The sequence below is a fragment of the Palaemon carinicauda genome, chromosome 31 (assembly GCF_036898095.1).
Source record: "Palaemon carinicauda isolate YSFRI2023 chromosome 31, ASM3689809v2, whole genome shotgun sequence".
Lineage (NCBI taxonomy): Eukaryota > Metazoa > Arthropoda > Malacostraca > Decapoda > Palaemonidae > Palaemon > Palaemon carinicauda.
In genome coordinates this window covers 61,427,910-61,448,474 of record NC_090755.1, presented here as the reverse complement: position 1 = coordinate 61,448,474, position 20,565 = coordinate 61,427,910, and the positions used below count along the sequence as shown (strand labels likewise).

Here is a 20,565-nt window from a genome sequence, read left to right as displayed (position 1 = left end):
AAATAAACCTAATTAATTAGTAATTTATTGAATCACTGTCTTAATGAAGATATAAAGGATAAGCAAAACTGCTTTATAGTAAGTTGTTTCATTCAATTTTTGTGACTTGCATGAAAAGATGATGAAACCAAATTTTTAAAGTTCTGTTTTTACGACCCAGAAGAATAAATTTTAGGCGAGAATATCTAAAGCTATTTCTTATTTGAAGTGCGTGTCTATTGCCTTATCTTCTCCAATTTTATTTCATTTACAGAAAAAGTTGAAAGGTGCCACAAGTTTTCCTTTTTCAATATTAAACTTACCCGATAATCATGTAGCTGTCAACTCCGTTGCCCGACAGAATTCTATGGAGGGATACGCCAGCTATCACAATACTAGAAGGGGGTGTATTTACCAGCGCCACCTGTGGCCAGGTACTCAAGTACTTCTTGTTGACACCTCCTCAATTATTCCTCTGTCGTGCTTCCGGCAAGACGTTCTGGGATACGCTTATGTTCTTGGAGTATTTTCACGACTTTGGTGAAGTATTTCTCTTTGATTTCGGCTGTCGCTTACTGGAAACTTCTATATTAGCTTAGTTAGCTTTTGGAATTAATTTGATTAATTATGGTGACGAGAGAGTATGAACTCTCGTTCACCTTTCAATGGCCGACCCTTCCCTTAGACGGAAGTGTTGGTGTCTAAGAGAGTATAGACTCTCTTTCTTAATTTTGCTTAACAAAAGTTATTTTATATCTCTCCGCCTCTTATAGGCCTCTTCGATTAACTTCCTTTTATTATAAACTCATTAAAATTAATTTTTATGTTTGTTTATATTCGACCTTCCTAATAGTAGGCGGTCTTTTACCGAAGTTAATAAACTTTGAGCCCGTCATTTCGGTTTTACCTGTTAACATATTATGCTATTTCCGCCACAGAGTTTGAAAGAATTTCTTTGATAGTCTCGTACTCTTTTCAAAGTTGAACTAACGTTTTGTTTTGTCTCTGCAATTGTTGACGTTCAGAACGTTCAACTTGCACTCTATCGTTACGATAGAGAAAGAATGTTCACGGTTTCACGTTGCAGTAAGAGTAACCGTGTCTAGCGTTTTGTTCATTCTTTCTTAACTTAATGGTTTTGATCCTAATAAAGGAACTTTTCAGTTTTTTCCTTTAACAATAATATGTTTTAACGATATATATGATTGGGCTCTTCTCTCAGGTTCTAAGTCAAGAGAGAGAGAGAGAGAGAGAGATAGAGACGGAGGGAGAAAGAGGATAAACGTTTCATTCAAGCCTGCCAGGCGTACGAGTAACGTCGTTATCGTTTTTGCTCTTCTCCCTAGTCTCTTTAGGGGAAGAAACTAAACGTTTCTAGAGTGATCTAGTGCTTAGTCTCTTTCCAGCCACTGAATTATCTTTCATTAGATTTTTCTGTTACATTGTAATTCTGTTTTCGCAATTACTAACTTTGAGAAAGGATAGAATTGCGTATTTCAGGTACAAACCACTTAAAGTTTCGAGTTCAGTGAAATAAGTGCAAACAGAAATCAAAGTGTTAAGTGATTAGTGCGTGAGGGTACTTTTGTGCGCGCCAGTCGTCCTCCCAGTCCGGGACCTCTTGCAAGCTCCCAAGCCCAGGGGAGAAGCAATGTCGAAGGGCATAAGGGTTCAGCAGGCCTTGATCGGCGCACAGAAGTATCCTCGGTGGTTGTGGGCGTGTCTTACCGAGACCGTCACTCCCACCCGCAGACGATTGAGCCCTTATTTTGCTCGTCTGCAGAAGAGATTAGGGGAGAAAATAAAGGCAGAGTAACGCTGGTCTCAAGACCTCTTAAACGTTAAGTCCAGACCTATGCCAGACGTACGAAGTTAAAGTTCACAACCCGAATGCAGTCATTGGGTTAGCTCTGACTCTCCTCAGTCATCAGTTGTTTACACTCCGCCTAAGAGGAGTAAGGTTCTGCCGCAACAGATCTCTGCTGTTAAGGCTTTACCTCAGCAGACCTTAGTGTCTGCCGACCCCAAGTTGACTCTACTGCAGTCCATACAGTCACAACTTTCGGTCTTGATGCGTGAGTGTCGGGCTGAGAGTGTTGCGCCTCCGCCTCCGCCTACACTCCCCCCCGCCTATGATCGCTCCGCCTGATCGCAGTACCACCTGCCAGGCGTACGATGTTGTGAACTCTACTACAGTCCATGCAAGCACAGCTTTCGGACTTGATGCGTGAGTGTCGGGCTGAGAGTGTTGCTCCTCCGCCTCCGCCTACACTCCCTCCACCTACACTCGCTCCGCCTGATCGCAGTACCATCTGCCAGGCGTACGATGTTGTGGACTCTACTACAGTCCATGCAAGCACAGTTTTCGGACTTGATGCGTGAGTGTCGGGCTGAGAGTGTTGCTCCTCCGCCTCCGCCTACACTCCCTCCACCTTCACTCGCTCCGCCTGATCGCAGTACCACCTGCCAGGCGTACGATGTTGTGGACTCTACTACAGTCCATACAAGCACAGCTTTCGGACTTTATGCGTGAGTGTCGGGCTGAGAGTGTTACTCCTCCGCCTCCGCCTACACTCCCTCCGCCTACGCTCGCTCCGCCTGATCGCAGTACCACCTGCCAGGCGTACGATGTTGAGCCACGTGCTGAGTTTGCTGTTCCCTGTGGTGTTCAGCCTCCGCCTTCCTTAAGGCAACCTTTACAATGGGATCAGGAGGATTATTCCTCTCTTCCTCCGCCTCCACTTGCTGCTCCACCAGTGATGCAACACTCGGTTGAGGTACAACAACCTCTCCCGTCCATGAGTCAGTCTCCTCAGCTCTCGCTGCAGCGAGCTCAACCCTCCACAAGGCAAGCACCACAACACCTTAGCCTTGCGCCTCAGGAGCCTCAGCTTGCGAGACATTTACCTTGTTCTGCGCAGCCTCTTCCTCATCGCGCTCCGCTCACACCACAGGAACTGGAACTTGCTACTCCGCTTCCGCCAACCGCTCAGCAAGCGCAACCCTTGGGTTCAACCACTCATGCTAGGAGTCAGCCTCCTCCACCCATGCGCCTTCCTTCTGCTTGTCTTTTATTCAGCCTTTGCAGACTGAGCCTCAGGTGTTCCCTCAACGGAGTCTTGAAGAGGAAACCACAACTATTGTTGTTCCAGCTCGTTCTGACTCTGCTGTTCCCATGCAAGCATGCATAAAGCACTCTAGCACTGGTCATGGAATTTCTGAGAAATGTTAAACGCCATGCACACGCTCTGCTTTCCTTACAGCAGGCTCTGCTTACAGCAGGCTCTGCTTACTACATGCTCAGCATACAGCATGCTCTGCTTCAGCATGCTCTGCATACAACATGCTCTGCATACAGCATGCTCTGCATTCAGCATGCTCTGCATACAACATGCTCTACATACAGCATGCTCTGCATACAGCATACTCTGCATACATCATGCTCTGCATACCTTACCGCATGCTTCTCAACACATCTTGGGTTGTTGCCAACTCACTAGACTGTCAAGCAGTTTCATAACGTTGCCTTCTAGTCTGCTGCTTTTGCACCAGTGAACCCTCACTCAGAGAACTTAGCTTTTCTAGGATAAGGTCCCTGTAGATGAGAAAGTTCTTTTCTCCCTCCTTCTGATATTCCCTTGAGGACTCTGTCATTTGGAGGGAGCCTTTAGCTGCATAACCTCTTATGGACTTTTATTTAAGCATAACATGCTTACAGGGAAGGTAATGGTTCCACTTCAGTCGCTAATCCCTTCTGTTACCACACCTGCTCCCATAGACCTTGAGCTGTGTTGCATGACATGCAGTCCAAGCTTAGTCCTTGTTAGAGGATTTTTTGTTTACGGAGTCAATGTGTCACGGGGAAGACGTTCAACAACCAACAGAAGTGACTTGTTGTGACGCAGTGCGGCAACCTCAGCAACCCGTTAAGGAGTTGTCTGTACGACCCAGACAGTCTAGACAGATTCGGGTTGTCACTGTACTTCCTCGCTTGCCCATGATTGACAGTTTACAGACTGTGCAGCAGTATCATGATCTTGTGTCCGGCTCCGTCAGACGACTGGCTTTTAAGAGCTCCCACAAGTCGTCGCTGTCTGGAGATTTTCAAATGGACTATGGATCTGACCAAGGAACTGGGCCTCCTGGTCAATTTTGAGGATTCTCAGCTCGTTCCATCCCAGACCATTGTCTCCTTGGGTATGGATCTTCAGAGTCGAGCTTTTCGGACTTGTCCGTCGGCCCCAAGGATCTTCCAAGCCCTAGAATGCATCCAGAGCATGCTGAGAAGGAACCGATGCTTAGTCAGGCAGTGGATGAGTCTAACAGGGACACTTTCATCGCTGGCCCTGTTCATCGAGTTAGGGAGACTCCACCTCCGCCCCCTTCAGTATCATCTAGCTGCTCACTGGATAAAGGACATGACGCTAGAGACGGTCTCAGTTCCTGTTTCCGAAGAGATGAGGTCTACTCTAACGTGGTGGAAGAACAGCATTCTTCTCAAGGAAGGTCTACCATTGGCTGTTCAGACCCCCGACCACCGTCTCTTCTCGGACGCATCGGACACGGGCTGGGGTGCGACACTGGACGGACAGGAATGCTCGGGAACATGGAATCAGGAGCAAAGGACACTTCACATCTATTGCAAGGAGTTGTTGGCAGTTCATCTGGCCTTGATAAACTTCAAGTCCCTCCAGCTAAACAAGGTGGTGGAGGTGAACTCCGACAACACCACAGCCTTGGCTTACATCTCCAAGCAGGGAGGGACTCATTCGAGGAAGTTGTTCGAGATCGCAAGGGACCTCCTCATTTGGTCAAAAGATCGAAAGCTCACGCTGGTAACGAGGCTCATTCAGGGCGATATGAATGTCATGGCGGATCGCCTCAGCCGGAAGGGTCAGGTCTTCCCCACAGAGTGGACCCTTCACAAGAATGTTTGCAGCAGACTTTGGGCCCTGTGGGGTCAGCCAACCATAGATCTATTCGCTACCTCGATGACCAAGAGGCTCCTCTTGTATTGTTCTCCGATTCCAGACCCAGCAGCAGTTCGCGTGGATGCCTTTCTGCTGGATTGGTCCCATCTCGACCTGTATGCATTCCCGCCGTTCAAGATTGTCAACAGGGTACTTCAGAAGTTCGCCTCTCACAAAGGGACACGGCTGACGTTGGTTGCTCCCCTCTGGCCCTCGAGAGAATGGTTCACCGAGGTACTGCAATGGCTGGTCGACGTTCCCAGGACTCTTCCTCTAAGAGTGGACCTTCTGCGTCAACCTCACGTAAAGAAGGTACACCCAAACCTCCACGCTCTTCGTCTGACTGCCTTCAGACTATCGAAAGACTCTCAAGAGCTAGAGGCTTTTCGAAGGAGGCAGCCAGAGCGATTGCCAGAGCAAGGACGACATCCACTCTCAGAGTCTATCAGTCTAAATGGGAAGTCTTCCGAAGCTGGTGCAAGGCCAATGCAGTTTCCTCAACCAGTACCACTGTAACCCAGATTGCTGACTTCCTGTTACATCTAAGGAACGTAAGATCCCTATCAGCTCCTACGATCAAGGGTTACAGAAGTATGTTGGCAGCGGTTTTCCGCCACAGAGGCTTGGATCTTTCCTCCAACAAAGATCTACAGGACCTCCTTAGGTCTTTTGAGACCTCAAAGGAACGTCGGTTGTCCACTCCAGGCTGGAATCTAGACGTGGTCCTAAGGTTCCTAATGTCATCAGGATTTGAACCGCTCCAATCAGCCTCTTTTAAGGACCTCACATTAAAAACTCTTTTCCTCGTGTGCTTAGCAACAGGTAAAAGAGTAAGTGAGATCCACGCCTTCAGCAGGAACATAGGTTTCACATCTGAAACGGCTACATGTTCCTTGCAGCTCGGTTTTTTGGCTAAAAACGAGCTTCCTTCCCGTCCTTGGCCTAAGTCGTTCGAGATCCCAAGCCTGTCCAACATGGTGGGGAACGAACTGGAGAGAGTACTTTGCCCAGTTAGAGCTCTTAAGTACTATCTAAGAAGGTCAAAACCATTACGAGGACAATCAGAAGCCTTATGGTGTGCTATCAAGAAGCCTTCTCTACCAATGTCTAAGAACGCAGTTTCTTACTACATCAGGCTTCTGATTAGAGAAGCAAATTCTCATCTGAAGGAAGAAGACCTTGCTTTGCTGAAGGTAAGGACACATGAAGTGAGAGCTGTGGCTACTTCAGTGGCCTTCAAACAGAACCGTTCTCTGCAGAGTGTTATGGATGCAACCTATTGGAGAAGCAAGTCAGTGTTCGCATCATTCTATCTCAAAGATGTCCAGTCTCTTTACGAGTACTGCTACACCCTGGGACCATTCGTAGCAACGAATGCAGTAGTAGGCGAGGGCTCAGCCACTACATTCCCATAATCCCATAACTTTTTAACCTTTCTCTTGAATACTTTTTATGGGTTGTACGGTCGGCTAAGAAGCCTTCCACATCCTTGTTGATTTGGCGGGTGGTCAATTCTTTCTTGAGAAGCGCCGAGGTTAAAGGTTGTGATGAGGTCCTTTAGTATGGGTTGCAGCCCTGTATACTTTAGCACCTTTGAGTTGATTCAGCCTCCCAAGAGGAACGCTGCGCTCAGTAAGGAAGACGATCTTATTAAAGGCAGAGTAACGGTTCAAGTCGACTTCCTTACCAGGTACTTATTATTTCATTGTTATTGTGGATAACTGATTATATGAAATACGGGATACTTAGCTATCCTTTAGTCTTGTACACTGGTTTTTCACCCACCCCCCTGGGTGTGAATCAGCTACATGATTATCGGGTAAGTTTAATATTGAAAAATGTTATTTTTATTAATAAAATAAATTTTTGAATATACTTACCCGATAATCATGATTTAATCGACCCTCCCTTCCTCCCCATAGAGAACCAGTGGACCGAGGAATAATTGAGGAGGTGTCAACAAGAAGTACTTGAGTACCTGGCCACAGGTGGCGCTGGTAAATACACCCCCTTCTAGTATTGTGATAGCTGGCGTATCCCTCCATAGAATTCTGTCGGGCAACGGAGTTGACAGCTACATGATTATCGGGTAAGTATATTCAAAAATTTATTTTATTAATAAAAATAACATTTTATTGGAAAAATCACTGTAAAGCCTTTTGAAGTACTGATACATAGTTTTACTTTACATGGATGTTATATATTAACATTTAAAGTACTGTGCTGTATTGACTTCATTAATGTACATACATGTGTTGCTGTTTAGTATTATGTAACTGATACAGTACAAGTTTCATTTCACATTCATGCTACATTAACATATGAAGTACAGTACTGTATTGACCAAGTTACTATACATACAGTATGTTCTGTATAGTATTGCATAACTGATATAAGACTTTTATTTGTTTCAGTGGCCATTTGTACGAGTATGGGGTATGCAAGAGCCTGCATCAGTAATTTTCTCTGTTTTTAATCTGCTAGCGCATATTATTGGCCTTCGTAGGTTCAGGCAGTCTGTACCTCCCTTTGCACCACTTTATAGGTTGTGGCAAGTTCATGCTTTGGTAAGTATGCCATTTTATTAGTATTCTTGTTGTGCAATCTGGGGTTTTATGGTTGAAGGATTTCTATATACAAAGTTTCATTACCTCCAAGACAGTCTTTACCTTCTTTCTGTTTCTGACATGCAATCATTTGATTATTTTAATTGAAATTTAATTCCCTCAACCGATTATGTCAGGAATTTGGGTTTTCTTGTCACTTTGAATTTGTTAAAATGCTAGTTGTTCCTACGTGACATAAAGACCATCAGCCTTTACTTGGGAGATTATTTTAGCACAAGCTTGAGCCGGTCATTAGAATTATGTAACGAATGGTTCTTATGGTGGAGTGTGGAGCCAAGAAACTAGTGTTAGTAATGCCAATGGAGCTTCGGACCCTTCAGGCTACCATTCGGTGAGCCAACCAGGCCCTAGAAATTCAGATGCCGTTGCTCCCAACTCTCAGAGGCTATCACCTAACAAAGAATTTTGGCATAGGACTGCAGTCGAAGGTCCTTGTCTATTCCCAACAGAGGAAACTAAGTCGGTGACTGACTGGGAAGAACCGAGTTTAGACTCGCGGTTAGATCAGGTGATACCTTCTATCATTGATTGTCCTACACCAAGCTCCGTTAACAAAGTTCTTTACCTTTTGAGGTAGGCTTGTGAGTCCTCCCAGACTACCCTACATGGAGTACCAGAAATAACGGGTACCTTTGCGGAGCAGACGGGCTTGACAGCGCTGTTTCCAGATTGGAAAGAGTCCACAGGAGAAAGTTCTTTCGGAAACGGCCAGTTTATATTTGGTGTCCAGCTTCCAAGAAGCAGCCTGAAGAACTGTTGTCACTGCTTGGAGAGACGTCCTTTCTATCCTAGCCTGAACTTCATGCCTGAAGGGCCATTAATGTCATCAACATCTGACGATGGGACTGATGGAGTTGGTATGAGAATGAGGGAGGATGGATAAAAGATGGTGGACAAGATGTGGAACCCAAGCCTAGGATATCGATTGCGCTCATGTTGTTCATTAGGTTCCTTGGCTGCAGCAGGAGATGATTTAGATTCAACAAGTAATCTGTCTCTCTTTTTTCATTTTCTTTTCTGAAATTGGAGGCAGTCATGTTTTGGTGGCAGAATAATAATTCTCTTACTGGACAAGTTATCACATAGTTAAATCAAGTGTAAGGGTCTTTCTGGGTATTTATCTCTTAGATTTAGAGTGGATTTCTATAACCACCCCTATTGTATGCCATTATCCTCCTTCCAGACAATGTGGCAATAACCACCATAAATGTTTGGTAATACATATCGTAATAGAAGGGCTAGTTATACAAACCCACTACTAGTCCTTTCGTTTTGAGTTTGTCAACTAAACTGCACTTGCAAAATGTTGTGTAAGTATTAGAATAATTTTTATTTAAAAATTTACTTTTTCAGTAATGTACAACTAATTGGATAATTTTATATTTTCAGATATGTATTAATGCCTGGACGTGGTCAGTGATATTCCATGCACGTGACACACCATGGACAGAGCGGATGGATTATTTTTGTGCCTTCTCCATGGTTCTATTTTCACTATTTGGGCTGTTTGTAAGGTAAGGCTAGTAGAGTTTATAAAAGTTTATTAGCAAATACACAGGAACAGACTTTATTTTATAATGCATTTAAATGCCAACACAATTTTAAAAGGGCACTTAAAAACTCTAGAATAGTAAAAACATAATGACTGCCTTGAGTCCCATTTCTTTTGCTCTAATTGAGCTTGCCATAAAGGGGTGTTCTTCTGTGACAGGTGAAAATTGAATAAAAGTAAAAGGTAAATTAAGAAGTCATGCAGAAATCAAAGGGACTAAGAGCTCTGCTTAGGGCAGCATCCCCTAAGGGTATTTAATAACCTCGCGCTTTATGGCATGAGATATCTTGCAAGATTTTAATGTTGCATACAACCACTTGCTGTCTCTGTGTGATAAATCTGTGATAATGTTGTCACATCTATGATGCACAGATATTTCAAATCTGACTGTTAATGAGATTTGCTTGGATAATATGTTTCTCTTCTCTTGCGATGCAATTTCTTCATATTTTATGTTTACTATTTGAGGCTCAATTGATATTTGATTTCCCTAAGATTTTATTTTGCAAGGCATATGTTGTGCATTTGCCCTTTTCATCAATAAGTACGAATTTTATCATCTGTCCAGTATAATTTATTACCTTGCATCGTTTACAAAGATATTAAGTTGTTATGTTATTGTGATATCCTACAGAATACATATCAATAAACAGGGTATGCATTTCCCAGTCAATTTGTAATGTATTTGATCTTAAGAAATAATAGTTGCAGGTATAGTGGTTAATGCAAATTATGATGGTTGTGAAATGATCTTCCATGTTGTTGTCCACTTTGAAATGGTTTTATAATGTACATAAATTGATATTCTAGGTTGAACAAACCAAGTTGAAGGTATTTGCTTTTGCATTTTGAGTTTCCTTAAGTATTTTCATTTATCTAATTAGCATATACAGTATTGATAAGTTTTGTAGATAAGGTAGCTGAGCTTACTTCATGTTCTTTCCATAAGCATAATTTCAATTAAATTTTCTGTGAAGAAGGGTGATATTCATCTTTGTGTAAAGGGTGAAATACAGTAGGTAGATACTAGAATGGCTTCTTTTGTGGCAAAATTTAATTTTGGTTTTAAAGTGAATTGTAACAAACTATAAATGATGGATGACATTTAGTTAGTCATTTAATATATGATAATAATCTTTGATGGATCTTAACTAGTGGAAAGAATATCAGCATTCTATGCTGTTTAATATTGTTAAGCTTGAATATACAGACCCTCAGGTCATGTCCAACCTTTTCTATTTAGGATTCATATACAGAGTTCTTGACGATGTGTAAGTCTTATAGGGCTGAACTTTTGGTTGAGTAACCTCCTATGCAAAATGTCTCATCCCTTTCATTTTGAATCTGATCATGCTACTGTCATTGATAAGATTTAAACCACATCCATAATCATAATGATTAGCAGTATTATATTGGTGGTCCAATATACTGCCAAGGTGTCATACAAGAGGTTTAGAACAAGTTCCTGGCAATGATCGGTAAAATATTTGCATGGCCAAAGGAATTAGTGCTTGGAATGTAGTTGTATATACCTGACCCCAATATACAAGTTGGTAAAGCTGACACAGTTCCAATTCAAGACAGTGACTTCAGTAAAGAAAACTCCATAGCATAAGTGTACTTTTAAGTGTTTTTGCTTCCAATTAACTATATACCTGTTACCATGGAAACAACTGAGTGTGTGAAGGGGAATAGTACTTCATTCCTGATTCTCTGCTGCTTTTCATGTTGGCAGAGAATCAAATCTTCAGTGATGATGATAACAATGTAGGGTTAACCACATACTCTGTATATTGGTTTGTTACCTGGATGAATGAGGTCCAGTTATCTTGTACCAGCAATAGTTTCAAGACATGATAAGTCATAAAAAAACTACTATTGACTAAGCTTTGAGATAAAGAGGGAAACTTGGTCTGTATGCTACCCAAAAGCAATGTTTCTGGGGATGGCATTGAACATTGCTACAGGTATGGCATAACCTCTACCACTGAGAGTTATGAAATATCAGGGATTGCTACAATGTTTTGGAATCTATGCCATATACCAGTAGTAATGCGCAGTTTCTATGGGTCTGGTAATGAGGATGTCTGCATGAAGAGAAGGCTATGAATAAATAGGAATGTAGCAGACTGAGGATTGTACAATGCAAGACTGGATTCAGATATGGGAGGTTATGGCCAATTTGGTGGTTGGAATCCTGGTATTCACTCCATAAGTTCTCATTCTCTATATAGATATGCCTATGAAAAACTAGTAATTCCATATGAATAATAAAGCCACGGGTTTAGGGTCTCATGTAGAGTTGTTGCGGAAATCTTAATGTTGGTGATTAATCTAAGAAAAAGGAGAAAACACTGTCAGAGGGGCTTTGCAAAGTGACCTTAAAACACCTGTATCAATCAAGGGAAAGAGAGATCCCACTAGTTTTCTAGTGTCAGAGTTAATTATAAGACACTTTTGACAGAAATCTGTATTTCCTCCCATCAGATTAGTTCTTTCTCACAATATGGAAGGCATTAACAATGTTTGATGCTACTTCAAGTGTTTTTCTCCCATCTGAGATGCAATCCATTTGGGGATAAATGTGCTAATGCATTCCTTTGATTATCTTAATGGTAATATTTTTCCCTTTACACATGCATATAAATTGCATATCAATAAGGTTTTGTCCTCTGAATATTGTTTGGGATTTAAGGACACATGCATATTTTACTGTAATTATTGATAGAATATGTTTCCATTGATTGGTAAAATAAGCATTGATTAAAGTGATTCAAGTGTCTATGATAATAGTGATTGTAGTGTATATAATAGAAATTCTTGGAAAAACTTTGAAAGATTTATTTTAATGTTGTTATTGTTCTTAAACTTCTTGTGTAGTTTTTCCTTATTTCCTTTTCTCTGGGGCTATTTTCCCTTGTTGGAGCCCTTTTGCTTATAGCATCCTGCTTTTCCAACTAGGGTTGTAGTTTAGCAAGTAATAATAATAATAATGCATTGGAGCTTGACTTTTATCTAATTTTTATTATCAAATAGTAATTTATTTAATGAATGGAAAGTTAATATCTAACATTTTTTTTTCAGATTATCAGGACCAAGGAGATGGCGCAGGAAGGAGATGATTGGTGTTATTTGTGGTCTGTTCTTTACTTACCATGTATGGTATCTTACTAGACAAAAATTTGACTATGGCTACAATATGAAAGTTAATGTTTTAGTAGGTAAGTTTGATGATTTTTTTTATGAGTTATAGAATTTTTGTTTATCATCTAATTTCCTGCTGCTGCCTCCGATGCCTTAGATGACCACGGAGGTAGCAGCAGTAGGGGATTCAGCATTATGAAGCTTCATCTGTGGTGGATAATGTGGGAGGGTGAGCTGTGGCACCCTAGCAGCACCAGCTGAACTCGGTTGAGTCCCTTGTTAGGCTGGAGGAACGTAGAGTGTAGAGGTCCCCTTTTTTGTTTTGTTTCATTGTTGATGTCGGCTACCCCCCAAAATTGGGAGAAGTGCCTTGGTATATGTATGTATCTAATTTTAAGAGCCGCAAAGGTTACATTTCTTTAATAATAACTCCTGACAAAGCCCAAGCTTGACCTACGGCCAGTAGTTAACGCCTGAATACTATATCTGAACTCTTAATCCTTTCTTCTATATCGATTCCAATTTCATTTGGCAAGAATTTGAATTCCAGTAACTGAAGTCCTTGGTACTGAAGAGTCAGAGATCATGTGAGACAGCCTTTGTACTCAGAAAAGGGGTAAAAACGAAGAAATCAAAGCTTCGAGATGAATATTACTCTTAGAAATAGCTTTCTAATGATAATATTGTGAAGAATCTTCCTTACGTGTAAACACTGTATGATGGTGATGTCTGACCGAAACACTGCTTATATGATGTTAAACCCAAATTATCATGATTTATATTACAATATTCGAAGGACCTAACCTTGCATATCCTGTTCAGTTAGGTAAATAAAGAAACTAGATTTTACTTGACTTATAAGCATAACTATAGTCCATTTCTTTTAGCGATGCATATTTGCACCGACTCGCGGCGGTGCCCTTTTAGCTCGGAAAAGTTTCCTGATCGCTGATTGGTTAGAATTATCTTGTCCGACCAATCAGCGATCCGGATACTTTTCCGAGCTAAAAGGGCACCGCTGCGAGTCGGTGCAAATATGCATCGCTAAAAGAAATGGACTATAGTTACTCCAACTTCTACCATGATGCAACTGTTTGTAGTATGACTCGGCAAGTACGTATTTAAAGCTCTATCTTTACGTAAGATTATATAAATACAAAAGGTCCCCAACTTAAAAACATTCGGAGATGCTCAAGTCCAACTGAAAATAACAAAAAGATAAAATAAAGAAATTCTGTAATCAAACAATATATCATTTAATACAGTAAGCAAAACATTATTTGTAATAACCTGATATCCATATCATATGAAACGTGACTATTTGTTGGAAGTCATAGGCATGGGATTCAGGTTAGGCCTACCCTAGGTCAAAATTTAACAAAATTTGACTTACAAACAGCTTTTTGGAACCTGTTAAGTGTGTACCAACAGTGTGTCACACAATTGTACATAATTCCTTTTGTATATATTATGCTTGTTTCTTCGCTCTTCCCTCGCACTAAAAAGAACCTGAATAAACATGTCTGCGTGTCGCCTATATAACATTGTCATTTTCTCGAACATTTAATTTCCTGTTGCCTTGAGGTTTTGTATATAAAGGAGAGAGTTCCATAATAAATTAACTCAGTTGATTGCATCCTGCCTTTGAGTTCACAACCTTCTCTCAGCACCGTTACAAGTGTGTAAGTCAAGGACCTTCTGTATAGGAATCTTAGACTTATCATACAGGAAAATTACCTTAGTATTGTATTAATGCTTGGAAGTAATACAGTTCTACATATAAATATAAGTTCTTTATTTTAAGATATTTTGTCCTTTGTATATTTCAGGCTTGCTTAATGGCTTCGGCTGGATATCGTGGGCCGTGCCTCGGGTAGAGAAAAGACCGTATGCTCGATGGTGTATTTTCACAGTTGTGGGAGCTTTATCATCCATGTTACTGGAACTTGGAGATTTTCCTCCTGTGTTCTGGGCTGTGGATGCTCATGCACTGTGGCATTTAGCGACAGCTCCTCTTCCGTTTATTTGGTACAAGTAAGTTTGATACAGTGTTTATTTTCATAATTTCACTTACAGTGTCGTATGACAAAGCTATCAATTATTTAGAGCCCTTATTATTTCAATGGAACTTTCCTAAAATTCATGTGCTGTTTGTTTTTTTCAATGAAAAAGCTCTACCATGATAAAAATATTTTTTATCATTATTGCATAGTGCAATTCATGGGGCATGAAGTTGAACCCTAACAAAACTCAAAGCATGATTGTAAGTAGGTCAAGGAGAGTTTCTCTTCAACAAGAAGATTTCAGTATTGGTTGCATTCCTTTAGCTCTATATGAATCCATTAAAATTTTAAGGAAGATTCATGCTGGCAAATTTAATTTTGAGAGACAAATTTGTTTTTTTTCTTCTAAAATCGCACAAAATATTGACTTCACTGTACTGAGAAAGTCTTTAAAAAAATTTTTTGATCAATCTATTCTGAAGAAGTGTTTTACTTCTGCCTTGTTTCAAGTATTGTTTTCCAGTCTGGTCTTTAGATGGTGACTCGCATCTTAATTTATTATACAAAAGCTTAGTCTAATTAATTTCCTATTCCTGATCAAGATATTAATCAGTCACTGTTATTCAGTCATTTCTTTATGCTCATTGCATAGTATTATTCATAATTTTGACCATCCTTTGCATTCAGATCTTTCTAGACTGTACAGTCCTTTATGTAGTACTGTACTAGGTATCCAGTTAATTCTAACAGTCATGCCTTCTTCATCATAAGGCCCAATACTACACAGTATTCTAGAAGTTTTATTCCAGCTGCGACCAGATTGGGGAATGATCTTTCAAATTAGGCAGTTGAATTGGTGGAACTTCCAGAAGTTCAAACTTGCAATGAATGTTTTTATGCTTAACATGGTGACATATGTCTCTCATCATAGGCAATTTATAACAGATTTATTATAATGTTACTGATCTTAAGATACTCTATATTCATTGTTTGTTACTTTTCATATAGTTTATTTCCTTATTTTTTTTCTTCACTTGGCTATTTTTCTCTGTTGGAGCCCTTGGACTTACAGCATCCTGCTTTTCCAACTAGGGTTGTAGCTTAGCTGGTAATAATAATGATAATAATAATCCCCAGATTGTGGCAAAACACAACGATCCAATCTTGATTTTGAAGCAACTGCCTCTCTGAGAAGGTCAGGATCAACAAATCCTAGAGATACATCAATAGCCGCATATCTCGCGAGTGGGTGACTACCCGGGAGAACATGCAAGTTGTAAAGAGTTAAAGAAACATTATCAATGCAGAGATCTGGATGTTGAGGAGCCATTGTCTTTGACCTACTTACAATCATAATTTGAGTTTTGTTAGGGTTCAGCTTCTTGTTCCGTAATTTGCATCATGCACTAATTTTAGCTAGGTCTCTATTAAGGGATTCAGCCACCCCAGTTCTACATTCATGGGATGGAAGTGATGCAAAGAAATTAGCATCATCTGCCTATACAAGCTTATTTTCTAGGCCAAACCACATATGTGTTTATGTTATGAAAATTAATGGGCCAAGAACACTACCCTGAGTAACACTAGATATCACATTCATATACTTACTATGATGCCCATCAACAAAAGCTCTTTGTAGTCTGTTAGGTAAATATGTAATAATGATGCTAAGAAAAGACCCACCTACCCCCCAACTGTTAGAGTTTGAAGACAAGGGTTATAAGAATTTGAAGACAAGGGCCTCATGATAACATGGTCAAAGGCAGCACTTAAATCAAGGCCAATCATTTGAACTTCCTGGCAACAATTAAGGGATTTCTGTACATCATTGGAGATTGTAAGAAGAGCATCACGTGCTCCAAGACTTTTGTGATAGCCAAATTGCAAACTAGGAAACATGAGAATATATTGGGCAGTAACCATCAGGGCTAGAGCTACCACAAACACAGTTACCTATTGGAGTAACATTATCAATTCTCCAACAAGTGCTAAAAGAACCTCTTCTTGCTAACTTAAGGAAAAAACAGACAGCTTAGGACCTAAGAAATCAGCGGTCTTCATAAACAAATGAGTCTACATTTGAGTCTACATCTCCATAAACATCAAAAGTCCATCAAGAGTGTTTTGATTATACGGGACAAAAAAACTATTCTACTGTTAGTTTAGTCTCAGGATATCAGGAAAAAGTAAGATCAAGTTTCTCATTACTTTGCTTACTGTCAATCACATCAGCCTTGAGTTCCCCTTTTTCCTTGGATAGTTAGTGACAGAGGTATCTGGTTTAAGTAAAGACAGAACTGTTAAGCTCTTACCAAAGGGTTCAGATTAAAGGGTAGCCCACCATTTATGTTCCTGGGCTGGACCAGAAAGGGTTTCTTTTATGGCTAAATTGTATTCCTTTTCAGTTGAAGCATAATCTCTGAGCAACAGCCCTTAGCCGAGTACTGTATAGTTATTCCAAGTCAGATCTGATCTGTTACCTTTCCAAAGATGGTAAGCCTCCTGCTTCTCCAAAGAAGCATGTCTACAATTTTCATTAAACCAGGGTTTGTCTTTAACTTTTTATTTTAGCATACAAAAAGGAATAGGTCTATCAATTATATTTACCAGATTCTCATTTAGGAAAACGACAGGCTCAGCACAATTATACAATTGTGACTAATTCAAATTCATATGATCACTCAAAAAGCCATTCTGGTATGCTTGAGATTTTATGTATATCTTACATGTATATGACACATCAGGGACAGGCTGCTCTGTCTTAATTACTATTGAAATCAAGGTATGATCACACGTTCCAACTGGAGAACCAACCTTATTTGTTACAAAGCCAGGGAGTTGTATACTAGGTCTATGCAGTTACCAGACCTGTAAGTAGCTTCACTTATGATCTACTCACAGCCTGATTCAGAGGGAAGTCCAAAGCTCTTAAGCCAATTCAATCAATAGGTGAAACAGAATTTAATCACTCCGTATGGTAAGTGTTGAAATCACCAAAAAGCCAAAAAAAAAAAGTATCATCTTTTATTTTATCCATATTGGTAAAAGAACAATCAAAGACAGAATTCAAGCCTGGATTCCGATAGATAAAACACAAATAAAAGTGTTTGTGTCTGCCACAAACTTCTATTACCAGAATCTCAAGACATCCACATTCATAGCAGGACTTACGTCAGCCAAGGTACTCAGTCCTAATACTGTATACACTGCCATTCCCCTTGCCTAAGGAATGCAATCCTGTTTCTGAATTATTAGTTTCTTAAAACTTAAAATAAGGAGCTCAGATGAGAGACTTGTTTGAGAAACCAAAGTTTCTGATCATATTGTCTGGAAGCAACTGTGAGGTCTTGAATATTGCCATGCAGTCTACAAATATTGTAATACATCAGATGACTCTGGCAAAGTCTAGGCCATACTGGTTGCAGATTTTGCTCAATATCTCCTGACAGAATAAGAATTAAAACCAATGAAAAGGTCTCATCATATTTGAAAACAGACTTAACAATAATGATAACATAAACAATATGTAAATGAATATATATAAAGCAACTCATTCAATTCTTAGACTAAAGATAAGATATTGATTGAACTTGGTCAACATGGCAGAGCTGACACACCATGGAAGGCTAAGTATACCCGCCAGAGTAGCCACTTCAATTAAAGAGAGGACAGTAACGATGGTTTTGAAAATCAATTCTGGTAAACTTGGAGAAGTCAAATCTCATACCCTTGCAAAGGTTGAAGTACCGGGGTGTGCCGATAGACACAGCAGCAGAGTGTCTTTCCAACGGACGATTGCATGAGTAGGCTCAGGAAGGTTGCTCTACCATTCCTGTCAAAGTATTGAGATGAAATGTTTAAGTAAAATTTTGTTGTTGTAAAGCTATTCTTGTAAAACTTCACAGTCGTTAATAATTTTTGTCTTGTTTCAGGTTTCTTGAAAATGACTGCCTATATTTGGCACAGAGAGGAACTGGGTATGATTATAAGAAACAAATATAATTAATACTTCTTTAGCTTTTTCAAATTATGCTCAATTGTTTTTATAATAATGTTTGATGTGAAAATATGATGATATTTGTTAGATTGTTATCCCCAAGCTAACCTACCCTCCCTATGTAGTTGTTAATGTGGTAGGTTTTATATTCTGGAGAATTTTCAATGTTTATTTGAATATCAAATTATATGTTGAAGTATAGGCCTATTATAAGGTAAGATTTTATAGATACCAGTGATATTTTACAAGTCACAAGAGTTTTAATGTGATAACACATTAATTATTGATGACGTCACTGAAATATCTTATGCAATACTGCATTAACTTAGAATTTTACAGTATTTCATTAATGCCAAAGTTTGTAGTTTAAGAAAATCAAATATATTGACGAGACAACGTTATTTAAAGGTTGTAGATTTATATTATGAAAATTACAAAAGATTTATTAGAGCTCTGAGGATATCAGGGTATCAGAAACACAGTTTAGTATCTCCTGCTGGAGTCAGTATTTTTCAGAAGTTTGAAACTATCTGAGTTTTGCTGCGTAATGAAAGTACAGTACAGAAAAGTACTTCACATTTTTAAGTGAGGGAAACCTACATGTTTGTCGTGTGATTCAACGGTGCGTACCGGTGGTGTGTTAAGTTCCTATCAGTCTCTTTATTGTAATATTCAGGCGTAAATTCAAACATGTATTACATGTACTATACATTTTTCCTTTAAAATATTTTCCATTCTTTCATTAAAACCGAATTAATTGTTGAAGGTAACTAGAACCAAAGTATAGTACAATACTATAGAATAATTGTCTTCTACATTGTCTGATTTCTTGCATAAGGGATTATACAATTTTTCTCTCTCTGGGACTGGAAAATTCATATAATGTAGCGTATGCAACAGAACCTTCCTGAATAGTAACTGTCAATTGCATTATATAACAAGTTACTTTTCAGATGCATATGGGTGACAGGGTAGTTTCTTTAAAGTATTAAAACATGATAAGTTTTGTAGGGTAAATTGGATTAGATTTTTGTATAAAAATTAGTTATTTGGTTCTTTAACTGTTAACAGAAACTCTCAGGATTTTGCTTTTTAGGAGTTACTAAATGTAGTTGATGGTACAGTATTACAACACATTTCCTTTGTTGGGATAAGCTTATCCCTTGGATGTGGTTAAATGTATTCAGGGTTGATTTATATTTCACTATCTTGTGTACTGCACACCATTTTGTCACCTTGATTTCTTTATTTTCTCCCAAAGGATGATTTGCAGTACATTTTATTGATAACTTGTTTTTCAATGTGTTCAGAAATTTTAGTCTTTTTTTCTTAAGGAGGGGTATTACTGCTGATGTTATAATCTGAGAGTGGAATTTATTGAGTATGGTGTAATGGGTTCGATTAAGGTTGGTTGCTAGTTTTTATTGTAACCTAATTTAAGGATGAAAAGAAATGAACCTAGTTCCAGGAGGGAAGGTTTTTGTGAAGTTGCATTACACAGGATGCATTTTTAGTATTAAGTTTCAAACTGATGTAGTAAAAATGGATTTGATACAAATAGCTTATATTCAAAACTGTTTCCATTTAAGCTAACACAAATACACTGGAAGGCTTTTACTGATATTTCTCAGCTTTTGTAATGTGATGATTTGTCTATTAAAGGGATTTTGACGTAGGAAAAATCTATTTCTGGGCGAAGGACCTGTGCCGCCCAGTGAATAAGCTCCATTTAGCACTTATTCTTAGGTAATTTACTGCTAAATATACCAGAGAAAAAATGTAAAGGAGTGCTAGGTTAACTAGCTCGCTCACCTATTGGTGTCGGTATAAAATTGGGCGTATATTCCAGAGGTCCCGCACTATTTAGATTAATCCACGACAGAGAACCCCAATAGAGGAGAGCCGTTCAACCTCACTCGGTACTACTACAATGCATCCGCTCAGAACCCAACTCCTTAGCACCCAAAGTTTGGGGACTCCAAGGGAGAGGAGCTGGGAGGGTTCACTGGGCGGCACAGGTCCTTCGCCCAGAAATAGATTTTTCCTACGTCAAAATCCCTTTTCTGGGCTCGAACCTGTGCCGCCCAGTGAATCTATACAAGAGAAAAATGTCACCAAACTTGCAAAATAAAGGAAAAAACATAAGCGTAAGAGAAATACAGGATGCTTTAATCAGAGATGAGTACCAAAAAACAATTATAAGGGTATCTTAAATATGAACATAAATCCAATAAGGTAGGTATAATAATGCCGTGAGTGATAATATATACAGATACTCAGGAGCATAAAATTT

At 39.5% G+C, this 20,565-nt stretch overlaps 1 protein-coding gene across 3 annotated transcripts in view; it reads left to right on the top strand.

Moving 5' to 3' along the window:
* PGAP3 (Per1-like protein PGAP3) overlaps nucleotides 1-19,935 on the top strand; it is a 36,370-nt gene extending 16,435 nt beyond the window's left edge. For all 3 annotated transcript variants that reach the window (XM_068355184.1, XM_068355182.1, XM_068355183.1), the window contains 5 exons: nucleotides 7,364-7,516; nucleotides 8,966-9,090; nucleotides 12,213-12,349; nucleotides 14,102-14,306; nucleotides 18,208-19,935. In XM_068355184.1, coding sequence (XP_068211285.1) covers nucleotides 7,364-7,516; nucleotides 8,966-9,090; nucleotides 12,213-12,349; nucleotides 14,102-14,306; nucleotides 18,208-18,277 — 690 coding nt within the window. In that variant the 3' untranslated portion in view covers nucleotides 18,278-19,935. The remainder of the gene's footprint in view (nucleotides 1-7,363; nucleotides 7,517-8,965; nucleotides 9,091-12,212; nucleotides 12,350-14,101; nucleotides 14,307-18,207) is intronic.
* Nucleotides 19,936-20,565: the final 630 nt, after the last annotated feature.